This window comes from Saccopteryx bilineata, chromosome 1 (assembly GCF_036850765.1).
Source record: "Saccopteryx bilineata isolate mSacBil1 chromosome 1, mSacBil1_pri_phased_curated, whole genome shotgun sequence".
Classification (NCBI taxonomy): domain Eukaryota; kingdom Metazoa; phylum Chordata; class Mammalia; order Chiroptera; family Emballonuridae; genus Saccopteryx; species Saccopteryx bilineata.
In genome coordinates, this window is record NC_089490.1 from 168,817,655 (window position 1) to 168,831,081 (window position 13,427).

General features: G+C 33.7%; 1 protein-coding gene across 2 annotated transcripts in view; it reads right to left on the minus strand.

Moving 5' to 3' along the window:
- The window catches only part of ANXA10 (annexin A10), an 82,321-nt gene that overhangs the window by 319 nt on the left and 68,575 nt on the right, over positions 1 to 13,427 (minus strand). The window contains exons 8-12 of one of the 2 annotated variants that reach the window (XM_066253434.1): positions 13,334 to 13,427; positions 12,534 to 12,629; positions 5,422 to 5,568; positions 5,016 to 5,074; positions 2,757 to 2,879 (exon numbers count right to left, since the gene is read on the minus strand). In XM_066253434.1, coding sequence (XP_066109531.1) covers positions 2,757 to 2,879; positions 5,016 to 5,074; positions 5,422 to 5,568; positions 12,534 to 12,629; positions 13,334 to 13,427 — 519 coding nt within the window. The remainder of the gene's footprint in view (positions 1 to 2,756; positions 2,880 to 5,015; positions 5,075 to 5,421; positions 5,569 to 12,533; positions 12,630 to 13,333) is intronic. The other variant, XM_066253436.1, reaches the window with a different exon arrangement.

Consider the following 13,427-nt stretch of genomic DNA (forward strand, 5'->3'; position numbering starts at 1 on the left):
AAAAATAATAATGTGTTTGAAACAATATGTCACAATATTTCTAAAAAGAACTTTAATGCCTCTGAAATACAATATGAAAGACCCATGGGCATTAGCCTTTCCAAAATTATTTATTTCTTCATCTAAAGATTTATATATGTCTTGAGAATGCTTCTCAGTGCAAGTCGTTCAGTAGAATGGGGTTTATATAAAGTTGACTGAACCCAAGTGAAATTAAATCTTCTCAACTTTAGAAAGAGGTGTTCTAATATTATTGCTATAAATCTAGATAGAGTCTGGAGGGCAAGTTGACAATATGCCTTAAAAAGATTTCTAAATGTTTCTATTAATTAATGCAGTAATTCTACTTCCAAAACCATATTCTAAAGAAATAATTATTGATTACTGATGAGCACATTTATGCTTCAAAATATATACCATAATGTTATATATAATAATGAAAAATTAAAAAGCAATATTTAATAATGTAGAATAGTTTATGTACTTTACAATTTATATAATAAAATAGTCTTTTAAGTAGTAAAACATATTATATTTATATATTTTTTTAAAAAGACAGAAAGTACCTAAAACAAATTTTATTACTGGTTATCTGTGGTTGATAATGAGGGTAATCTTTAATCTTCTTTTTATGATCTATAATTTCTATGTTTTCAAAACAATGATAGTAGTAAATACATGAAATTCTAAAACCTTTTTTTTTAAGAATTAACCATCATTTAATGTTTTTTAATCCAAAGTCATGTAATTATAATTTACTGCTTTAACTCTACCTAGTAAAGTTGCATGAATATGTTAAATGTTAATAGGTTTTGAGGTAGCTGTGATTATTTGTAGTAAATTTATTAGAATTAGATTATTCATTTAGAAAATGAGATTTATTTATTTATTTATTTAGCAAAATAAATTTAACATGGTGACATTGGTCATAAGAGTACATAGATTTTGGGCAAACATCTTCACACATTTGGACAGTCGATTATGTTGTGTATCCATCACCCAAAGTCACATCATCCTTCATCACCTTATATGTGTCCCTCTTTATATGCCTCCCCTTCCTCCCTCTGTTTCCCCCTCCCCTTGTCCCCTTGGTAACCACTGTACTTTTAGCTATGTCCATGAGTCTCATTTTTGTATCCCACCTATGTGTGGAGTTATACAGTCTTTAGCTTCTTCTGATTTACTTATTTCATTCAATATAATGTTATCAAGGTCCATTCATATTGTCATAAATGATACTATGTCATCATTTCCTATGGCTGAGTAGTCTTCCATTGTATATATATACCACATCTTTTTTGTTCAATTCTCTGGCGAAGGGTACTTTGGTTGTTTCCATGTCTTGGCCACTGTGAATAATGCTGTGATAAACATGGGGGCACATGTGTCTTTATGTACCACTGTTTTCGAGTTTTGGGAGTATATACACAGTAGAAAGATTGCTGGGTCATAAGGTAGTTCTGTTCTTAATTTTTTGAAGAACCACCATACTTTCTTCCATAGTGGCTGTACTAATTTACATTCCTACCAACAGTGAATGAGGGTTCCTTTTTCTCCACAGCCTCTCCAACACCTGTTATTACCTGTCTTGTTGATAATAGCTAATTTAACAGGTGTGAGGTGGTATCTCATTGTAGTTTTGATTTGCATTTCTCTAATAACTAATGAAGATGAGCATCTTTTCATATATCTATTGGCCATTTGTATAAATTATGACATGCATATCTCAATAAGAAATGTTTATCATCTCTACTAGTTTTGGGATGTAGGAAAGTTTTATTAAAGGCACAGGAATAAGATTTCTCTTAATTGTTTCACCAACTCTTCCTCTTAAAAACCACTCTGGATACTGAAAGACCTACAGAGTCTTTTGTTTTTTTTATGGTCTTTTGGTATCTGGGTTGTCGAGTTGCTTCTGGATTATTCTTTCAATTAAAAAGTCATTCATGCAATTGAAATTTTCAATGAAACAAATGTGAATAAGCTAGGCATATGTGAAATGGGAGTTAAAGTATATTCTCAGGGCTCCAAGCTTGGTTTGATGCTCCGCTTGGTGCTTTCTGAAAATTCTTTATAACTTTTTGTAAAAGGAATCGAGCATTTTCATTTTCTATTGCATGTCTAAAACTACATAGGGCATTCTATATATTCTGAAAATTCTTCGCTAGTTTTTATCAAAATCTCGAGGAAAGTTTAGACATCGCAGAATGATAAAACTGACTTGTTTACTTCTGAATCATTGCTTCTTAGTTCTTCAAGGGCTAAAGGGGTAGGAGTGTATATAGAATTTTACGGAACTGTCAGTGTTAAATTCCTCTAACTTACCATTTGTGGGATTTGATTGGCTGCCTGCCTTCCTTTCTGACAATATGAAAGGACAGCTGATCTGACCTAAGAAACCTCTTCATGCTTTATGTGGTCTTGTTGCAAAATGTATTTCTTTAAATGCTGATCATACTTCAGAATGTAGCTTGTAAAACACCTTACACAATTAGGGAATGAATGTTTTACCTGAACACATCAATGATTTTTGCTTAGAACCCATGAAAGAGGAATGAGATCTGAAGGGGTTTCCTCAGTTAGCACTGCTGACTGTAAGGGCTGTCTAAGGTACTAAAGTCGATTATCCCTGTCAATTTAGTTAACTTTTTAGGCTCTAACATGAGGTTATTTCAATGAAAGCTCTTATTTCAGTTTCAAAAAGGACAAACTTTTGTGACTTATGGGTGAAAATAAGTCACATGTGTGAGACTTACCTTGATATCATGAAATAAGGATTTTCCATATCTCTCTCTGTACTGCTTCCTTATGGTCATCAGGTCTATTTCGCTTCTTGCAATTAGAATCCTGATTAAAGTTTTATTATGGAAACCAAAGTCCTAAAAGATACACAAAAGGGAAGGAAAAAAATATTTGAGAAAACAGTACCTTGCAATTATTCTGACTAAAATAGACTCATCCTCTTTTCTGTATCCCTGAAACACAGGCAGAGCCATCCAGGAGTGCCCATGTCAGATTCGAGAGTTACCTCTGCCTCCCTCTCTCTTGGTACAGACACAATCAAGCTCTCCCTATTTGACCTCTTCATCTCTCATTTCCAGTGTCACTGTCTTGATGCTAGCTAGCTCTTACCATTTCACCCTGAGTCTGTAATTTTCAGCCTTGTCACCTTTCACACACTGCATTATAAAATGCAAATCTGATCATGTTCTCTTTCTAGGTAAAAATTCTTCTTGGCCAGTGGGGCCGGGGCGGGGGGGGGGGGGGGACCAGGTGGGAGGAGATTCCAAACTCTGTTAGATGAATGTTGATATGACTAATGCAACAATTACATTTTTATTTTGTTGTCTGTTTGTTATTGAAAATTATAAAAATATCAATTCCAGGTACTTGAAACATTTACTGATTTAAACCCAAATACTGAAAAATACAAAACAATGTTTTGTGTACTAGCTTCAGAAAGGAGACTGTTTTTCAAACAAATTGTAAGTTGTCTCTTCAGATGGAGTGATGGTGACATCCAGTGGCCAGTAAGTATAAAATAATATTTGATGTCTGAATGTTTTAGGTGCAGACCCACTAACAAGCCTTTCCTAATTTGAGTTGAACAAATGAATGATCTAACCAAATTTCTACATTTAACTAATTTATTATTCATGTAATGTCTACTTGAAAAAAGCACAGAAATTTTCTTTGGTTAGAGGTGGTGAAAACATTTTTATCAATAGTTTACATTTTAGGGCCTCATCAAAAATTTAATTACTTGAATATACACTCCCTCTTTAATTTCAAACTATTTGAGGGTACACACACCTTACTTTTTACATTGAAACACACACAGCATGGGTAGTGTTATTTACTATTAGAATAAGTAGCCCTCATTTTGGCATAAATAGAATCAGAGTAATTGTGATTGGGTTCCCATGGTCACTCACCGGCGAAACTTTATTCTATTTTTGGAGAAGAAAACTGTTGAAATCATCTAATAGCATTTCCCAATACACCATTTTATATACTTTTTAAATCAAATCAATATTTTCTGCTTGGAAATATAATAGAATAAACAGTGAGCATTTGATCTCCCTCTGTGTCTGATGATACATAGGTTCTTGTATATAAAAACAAAAATTACTTTTTACACAAGATATGTAGCAAAAATATTATTGACAATTAGCATGTTATCCTAGTATGGTGGCTATTTTTAAGAAGTTTGCTAAAATTTCTTTGAGGATAAAACACTCTAATGATTAAAATTGTTATCCGGCTGAATTGTTTTTTAATAATTTTCATTGTGTTTTAAAGGCTATGACATATGTATAATAATTTGTATCAGATCATTTCTTTTTCTAAATGTTTTATGCACATGATGGTTAAGGTGTGAATTGTCTCAGGCATTGAAGTATTTGTTTCTTTAAAAATGCGTGCACCAAAGGATGTGAGATTAGCTAGCTCAATAAACTATGAGAAACATTCTCATATAATTACAAAAATAGCTTTAGAGTTTACTGCTGTCTAGCTTTCTCATTTAAAGTATTATTTTTAAAATACAATTTTATGTTTTAAAATAACCACTGATATTATTTTGTGTTTTTAAACTTCAAGAATGTAGCAATCTCTTACCGAGGGTATGTAACATTCTGGCATTTTCTGCTTGATGCCATATGTCTTGTTCTTGCTTGCATGAGTATAGGTAGGGGTCTTTAGCAATATACAAAAGCATCTGGATTGTCTAGTTTGTTCAGTTGCTAAGAAATGCTAAAGCACATGGAGGTGACAAGCCACAAGGGATCATACTTGTTATCTTCCTCAATTTGATACAGAAAGCAGAGCATTATTACCTGATAGGACTCATTTGCTGTATATTTTTCACAAGAGCATATTTTCTTTTGAATGTGTATATTTTCATACAAGCTTAAAAATGAAAATCAATATTTAAAAATGGAAGTAAAACTAGTTCTTTGAGGAAGTAGACATGGTTTCCAGAGAAATTTTAAAAATATGTGGGTCATACTTACATGGACTGCAGTATACAGTCTATAAGCAAAATAGGCTGGTTTGTCTCGAACACAGAGAACTACAAAATATCAGAGAGAGAAAAAAAGTTTGAGAGTAACAATATATATTTTCTTCAATATTTGAGAAACAATGAGCACACTTTTTTCTTCTGTTATAATCTTGGAAAGGCCTTTGTGAGGTCTATGTAGAATCTCTCATTATATAAATACATTGCCTTAAAATTTCAACATTTAGATGAGTGGTAAAACCATAACCAATAAAAAATATAAAGAAATAATATTATAATGATTATTCAGATTTCCATTTATCTCAATTTCTTGGAACTCTTTTATTTTCTTCATAAAATATATCCTCTTTATCTGAAAGTTAAATAAAGAGAATGAAAGAGACTCAGTTGATACCAACCCCAGGCGTCGAGCCCGGGACACCCGTGGAGAGATCTGCTTCTATCTGTGTCCCCGTTCGCCCCTCGTGGATCCTTCGGGGCCAGCAGACAGTTGTAACTGGTGTATGTCAAAGGCATGAGGAGATTGAGGAGCTCACCTGGGACAGCTGAATAAAGGAAGAGCCTGTAAGGGAGGCAGAAAAAGAACAAGAGGAGGAAGGAAAACCCAGAGGGTCCCACAGAAGCCAGATGCCATTAAGGAAGAGAAAATCGAATATCATGGATACAAAAGAAAGAGAGGTAACACAGATAGATGAGGAAAAATCTATGGAGAAAAAATTTAATATATTGGAAAACTTGGAGCTAAATGACAGAGAATTCAAGATAGAAATCCTAAAAATCCTCTGAGATATACAAGAAAACACAGAAAGGCAATTTAGGGAGCTCAGAAAACAACTCAATGAACACAAAGAATATATGTCCAAGAAAATTGAAACTATAAAAATAAATCAAACAGAGATGAAAAACTCAATTCACGAGCTGAAAAACAAGGTAACAAGCTTAGCTAATAGAACAGGCCAGATAGAAGAGAGGATTAGTGAAATAGAAGACAAGCAACTTGAGGCACAACAGAGAGAAGAAGAAAGAGACTCAAAAATTAAAAAAAATGAGATAGCCCTACAAGAATTATCTGACTCCATCAGAAAGAATAGCATAAGAATAATAGGTATATCAGAGGGAGAAGAGAGAGAAAATGGAATGGAGAACATACTCAAACAAATAGATGAGAACTTCCCAAGCCTGTGGAAAGAACTAAAGCCTCAAATTCATGAAGCAAACAGAACTCCGAGTTTTCTTAACCCCAACAAACCTACTCCAAGGCACATCATAATGAAATTGGCACAAACCAATGGCAAAGAAAAAATTCTCAAGGCAGACAGGGAAAAGAAGAATACAACATATAAAGGAAGGCCCATTAGATTATCATCAGATTTCTCAGCAGAAACTCTACAAGCTAGAAGAGAGTGGACCCCAATATTTAAAGTCCTGAAAGAGAGGAACTTTCAGCCACGAATACTATACCCATCAAAGCTATCCTTCAAATATGAAGGAGAAATAAAAACATTCACAGATACAGAAAAGATGAGGAAATTTATTATCAGAAAACCCCCACTTCAGGAATTACTAAAGGGGGTTCTCCAATCAGATAAAAAGAACAAAAAAAAATAAAGCCACAAGTAAAAGCTCCAAGAAGAACACAATAAAACTAAATTTAAACTGTGACAACAACAAAAAGAAAGGGGGGAGAGGATGGAGATTAACAGTAGCAAAGGACGATGGAGTGCAAAAGTACTCACAAAATAGAAGCACATGAGATAAAAAAGATAGCAACAGAGGAAAGATGTATGGAATACAACCAAATAAAAACAAAAGATAGAAAAACGAAAGAGAAGGATCAAACAAGACACAAAACTAACAGAAAGCAATCTATAAAATAGTAATAGGGAACTCACAAGTGTCAATAATTACACTAAATGTAAATGGATTAAACTCACCGATAAAAAGGCACAGAGTAGCAGAATGGATTAAAAAAGAAAATCCAACTGTATGCTGCCTACAAGAAACTCATCTAAGTAACAAGGATAAAAACAAATTCAAAGTGAAAGGCTGGCAAAAATACTCCAAGCAAATAACATCCAAAAAAAAGCAGGCATAGCAATACTCATATCTGATAATGCTGACAAGACAACAAAAGTACTCAGAGACAAAAATGGCCATTTCATAATGGCTAAGGGGACACTGAATCAAGAAGACATAACAATTCTTAATATATATGTACCAAACCAAGGAGCACCAAAATATATAAGACAGCTACTTATTGACCTTAAAACAAAAACTGACAAAAATACAATCATACTTGGAGACCTCAATACACCGCTGACGGCTCTAGATCAGTCATTCAAACAGAGAATCAACAAAGATATAGTGGCCTTAAACAAAACACTAGAGCACCTGGATATGATAGACATCTACAGGACATTTCATCCCAAAGTGACTGAGTATACATTTTTCTCCAGTGTACATGGATCATTCTCAAGAATTGACCATATGTTGGGCCACAAAAACAACATCAGCAAATTCAGAAAAATCGAAGTTGTACCAAGCATATTTTCTGATCATAAAGCCTTGAAACTAGAATTCAACTGCAAAAAGGAGGAAAAAATCCCACAAAAATGTGGAAACTAAACAACATACTTTTAAAAAAAGAATGGGTCAAAGAAGAAATAAGTGCAGAGATCAAAAGATATATAGAGACTAATGAAAATGACAATACGACATATCAGAATCTATGGGATGCAGCAAAAGCAGTGATAAGAGGGAAGTTCATATCACTTCAGGCATATATGAACAAACAAGAGAGAGCCCAAGTGAACCACTTACCTTCACACCTTAAGGAACTAGAAAAAGAAGAAAAAAAGACAACCCAAAACCAGCTGAAGAAAGGAGATAATAAAAATCAGAGCAGAAATAAATGAAATAGAGAACAGTAAAACTATAGAAAAAATTAATAGAACAAAGAGCTGGTTCTTTGAAAAGATCAACAAAATTGACAAACCCTTGGCAAGATTTACCAAGGAAAAAAGAGAAAGAACTCATATAAACAAAATCCAAAATGAAAAAGGAGAAATCACCACGGACACCGTAGATATACAAAGAATTATTGTAGAATACTATGAAAAACTTTATGCCACTAAATTCAACAACCTAGAAGAAATGGATAAATTCCTAGAACAATACAACCTTCCTAGACTGAGTCAAGAAGCAGAAAGCCTAAACAGACCTATTAGTAGAGAAGAAATAGAAAGAACCATTAAAAACCTTCCCAAAAATAAAAGTCCAGGCCCTGACGGCTATACCAGCGAATTTTATCAAACATTCAAAGAAGACTTGGTTCCTATTCTACTCAAAGTCTTCCAAAAAATTGAAGAAGAAGAAATACTTCCAAAAACATTTTATGAGGCCAACATAACCCTCATACCAAAACCAGGCAAGGATGGCACAATAAAAGAAAACTACAGACCAATATCTCTAATGAATACAGATGCTAAAATACTAAACAAAATACTAGCAAATCGAATACAACAACATATTAAAAACATAATACATCATGATGAAGTGGGATTCATCCCAGAATCTCAAGGATGGTTCAACATACGTAAAACGGTTAACGTAATATCAACACAACAAAGAACAAAAACCACATGATCTTATCAATAGATGCAGAAAAGGCTTTCGATAAAATACAACACAATTTTATGTTTAAGACTCTCAACAAAATGGGTATAGAAGGAAAATATCTCAACATGATAAAGGCCATATATGATAAACCATCAGCTAACATCCTATTAAATGGCACTAAACTGAAGGCTTTCCCCCTTAAATCAGGAACAAGACAGGGTTGTCCACTCTCTCCACTCTTATTTAATGTGGTACTAGAGGTTCTAGCCAGAGCAATCAGACAAGACAAAGAAATAAAAGGCATCCATATCGGAAAAGAAGAAGTAAAGGTATCACTTTTTGCAGATGATATGATCCTATACAGCGAAAACCCCAAAGAATCCACAAAAAGACTACTAGAAATAATAAGCCAATACAGTAAGTTCACAGGATACAAAATTAACATACAGAAGTCAATAGCCTTTCTATATGCCAACAATGAAACAACTGAGAACGAACTCAAAAAAATAATCCCCTTCACAATTGCAACAAAAAAAATAAAATACTTAGGAATAAACATAACAAAGAATGTAAAGGACTTATATAATGAAAACTATAAACCATTGTTAAGAGAAATCGAGAAAGATATAATGAGATGGAAGAATGTACCTTGTTCTTGGCTAGGAAGAATAAATATAATCAAGATGGCTATATTACCCAAAGCAATATACAAATTTAATGCAAATCCCATCAAAATTCCAATGACATTTTTTAAAGAAATAGAGCAAAAAATCATCAGATTTATATGGAACTATAAAAAACCCCGAATAGCCAAAGCAATCCTAAAGAAAAAGAATGAAGCTGGGGGCATTACAATACCTGACTTCAAACTCTATTATAGGGCCACGACAATCAAAACAGCATGGTATTGGCAGAAAAATAGACACTCAGACCAACGGAACAGAATAGAAAGTCCAGAAATAAAGCCACATATATATAGTCAAATAATTTTTGATAAAGGGGCCAAGAACACACAATGGAGAAAAGAAAGCCTCTTCAATAAATGGTGCTGGGAAAACTGGAAAGGCACATGCAAAAGAATGAAACTGGACTACTGTTTGTCCCCCTGTACTAAAATTAACTCAAAATGGATCAAAGATCTAAACATAAGACCTGAAACGATAAAGTACATAGAAGAAGACATAGGTATTCAACTCATGGACCTGGGTTTTAAAGAGCATTTTATGAATTTGACTCCACAGGCAAGAGAAGTGAAGGCAGAAATTAATAAATGAGACTATATCAGACTAAGAAGTTTTTGCTCAGCAAGAGAAACTGATAACAAAATAAACAGAAAGCCAACTAAATGGGAAATGATATTTTCAAACAACAGCTCAGATAAGGGCCTAATATCCAAAATATACAAAGAACTCATAAAATTCAACAACAAACAAACAAACAATCCAATAAAAAAATGGGAAGAGGACATGAACAGACACTTCTCCCAGGAGGAAGTACAAATGGCCAACAGATATATGAAAAGATGCTCATCTTCTTTGGCTATTAGAGAAATGCAAATCAAAACTGCAATGAGATACCACCTCACACCTGTTCGATTAGCTGTTATTAACAAGACAGGTAATAGCGAATGTTGGAGAGGCTGTGGAGAAAAAGGAACCCTCATACACTGTTGATAGGAATGTAATGTAGTACAACCATTATGGAAGAAATTATGGTGGTTTCTCAAAAAACTGAAAATATAACTACCTTATGACCCAGCAATCCCTCTACTAGGTATATACCCCAAAAACTCAGAAACATTGATACGTAAAGACACATGCAGCCCCATGTTCATTGCAGCATTGTTCACAGTGGCCAGAACATGGAAACAACCAAAAAGCCCATGAATAGATGACTGGATAAAGAAGATGTGTCACATATACACTATGGAATACTACTCAGCCATAAGAAATGATGACATCGGATCATTTACAGCAAAATGGTGGGATCTTGATAACATTATACGAAGTGAAATAAGTAAATCAGAAAAAAACAGGAACTGCATTATTCCATCCGTAGGTGGGACATAAAAGTGAAACTAAGAGACATTGATAAGAGTGTGGTGGTTACGGGGGGAGGGGGAAAGGGAGAGGGAAAGGGGGAGGGAAAGGGGCAGGGGCACAAAGAAAACTAGATAGAAGGTGACAGAGGTCAATCTGACTGTGGGTGATGGGTATGCAACATAATTGAAAGACAAGATAACCTGGACTTGTTGATCTTTGAATATATGTATCCTGATTTATTGATGTCGCCCCATTAAAAAAATTAAATTATAATAAAAAAATAAAATAAAATGAATAAAAAAAAAAGAAAGAGACCCTGTTTACCCCCACTGTTATAGATTTTTATTACTGTACAATTCAATGTGACATAGTCCCATGCACTTCATCTTCCCAAACAATATTTTTAGAGTCTATATAGACTTGTGAATTGTTCTGCGATCTCATTTTCTTAAGAAAAAAATGTGTGGACAAATACTGGTCTATACCAATGTTGGAAGTCATCTAATCAAAACCATGATGGAATATTAGTGCCTTAAGACGAGCACTTTCATTACTTTGCTGCTGTTGTTTTACTGTTCCTTCTGCAGTGCCTAAATCAATGACCAGAATAGTAAATACTCAATAAATGTTTATTGAGTGAATGAATGAAGCAGGTAAGTTGTTTCCTGTTATTTCTAATGTCTGCTATTTCCTGTCTCATGCCTACCACTTTGCTGGTGGCTGTGGTATAGTGGAAAGGGAGCTATCTTGATATTCAGATGACATGAGTTCTAATCATAGTTCTCATTTTGTTGCTAATTAGTTGATGGACTTTGTAGTAGTCACTTAACCTCCTAAGGTTTTGTTTGTAAAGTCAGGAGATTTGATGTATGTGATATATGGAAATATTTAATTACGTTGAGAATATGATAAACTATATGCACCTCAGAAAATAAACAGAAAAATATCTGTACTTTGTATACTGTTTTTAGGGATTCATAGAACCCACCAAATCCTTTTTAGGGAACTCTAGCTTAGCACTCCTTAAAATTTCATCTCTCAGCTTTCATGCCCATGTATGTCTATCCCATTCTAGGAATAGAAAAACCAAAACATTCATTTGTTCTGCAAAGAAAGTGAATACCTGATGTCTGCCTCCTATGGGCAATGCATCACGATGACCCCTCATTTGTAGTGCTTGCAATGAGTGCTATCAAGTCAAGTCGCAGCACAACACAAAGCAAGGCACGGGTAGTTAACAGTAGCTTTTATAGATAGCTACCATTTTTTCCCCCTTTGTGTAGGGATGCTTTCTTTTAGGAAGAAGCAGCAGATACGTTTCTCTCACAGTAGCCTGTAGAAATCACTACTAATATAACAGCTTGGTAAATAAGTTTACTATAAGTTTTCTTATAGTAAAACTTACCCTTAAAGACAAATTTATTAGAGATGGTAACAAAACATTCTTTTCCTGGTGGAGAAAAGAAACCCATATTGCTAGCATGTATCTGCTTTTTAACAAGAGAATAGTAGTCAGTATATATAAAATGAATTTAAAGGTGTGAGATCCCAAATATTTGAGAGAGAGAAAGAAAGAGAGCAGCTGAGAATCCTATGTTTCCTAGTGTGAAAATTGAATCAGCTATTACGGAAGGGTGTGCATTCATTCAATTTATCAGGTTGTTAGCTTAGTGCATTTTATCAGTAGCTGATGCACTTTTCCTCTGTAAAGTTAACATCCCTTCTAAACAATCAAATTCAAGAGAAAGTGACTTAATCAAGAGTTTACTCATCCATCTTTAATATAATCAGAGCCAATCGGCATTTGTTGTGTTATAAAAGGTCTGCTGTACACCAAATATATTACTTACCTATTGCAACTAGCAGCTCTTTAAAATATCCATCATAACATTCATTAATGGCTTCTACTATGTCTTGTCCAGAAATATTTTGAAATTCCTGGAAAACTTTAACAAATTGATATAATTCAATAGAAATATTATAAAATTATAAATCTGATAAATTTAAATTACAAATATTGATTATTTTGCTATACATAGTAAAGGTAAATAAAGTTTAGGGGTGGGAGTTGGGTTGAAGTACACAATCTTTTAGCAATTTTTATAGATTTTTATATGTTTCATATATGTAAGAAACCAATAGAATTATTTTTGAATAAGAGAAACAGAAAGGTACAGCAGTTTGGGGAAAAATCAAAATGCAACTAATATGAGTGCACCTCTAAGACCAAAATGGAAGCTTCACATAAATCATGATGTCAATACAGTAATAACAATTGTGACTCACAATAGACTGATTAAGCTATGTTCATTATATTCTTTGCAAGAGAACTTATAGTATGCCTTACAGTAAATAGCTAATACATTTGAGTAAGTTCTCCACCAAAAACAGAGATAGTTTTTAAAGGTTCAGTATTTAAAGGTTACAGTCAGTTATTGGAAAAATTAAAATTATAGGAAAGGTTTATTCTTTAGTAATGTCATTAGATGAGACATATCTGTATAAACATAATTCAAATCAGTACCTTTGAGATAACTTTCTTCTAATTACATGTAACATTCTCCCCCACCCCATTTTTTCTAATTAACTACATGCTTTCTATCATATAATCAATTAAGTACCTAACAAAAAAAACCTGATTGATAATTACCCAGCCACAGATGTTGATAACTCTTGTTGCACAGGATCATTTGTAGCATGGTTTTGTGTTCCCCTGTCTTCTGCTGACAGGCTTCCCACAGGAC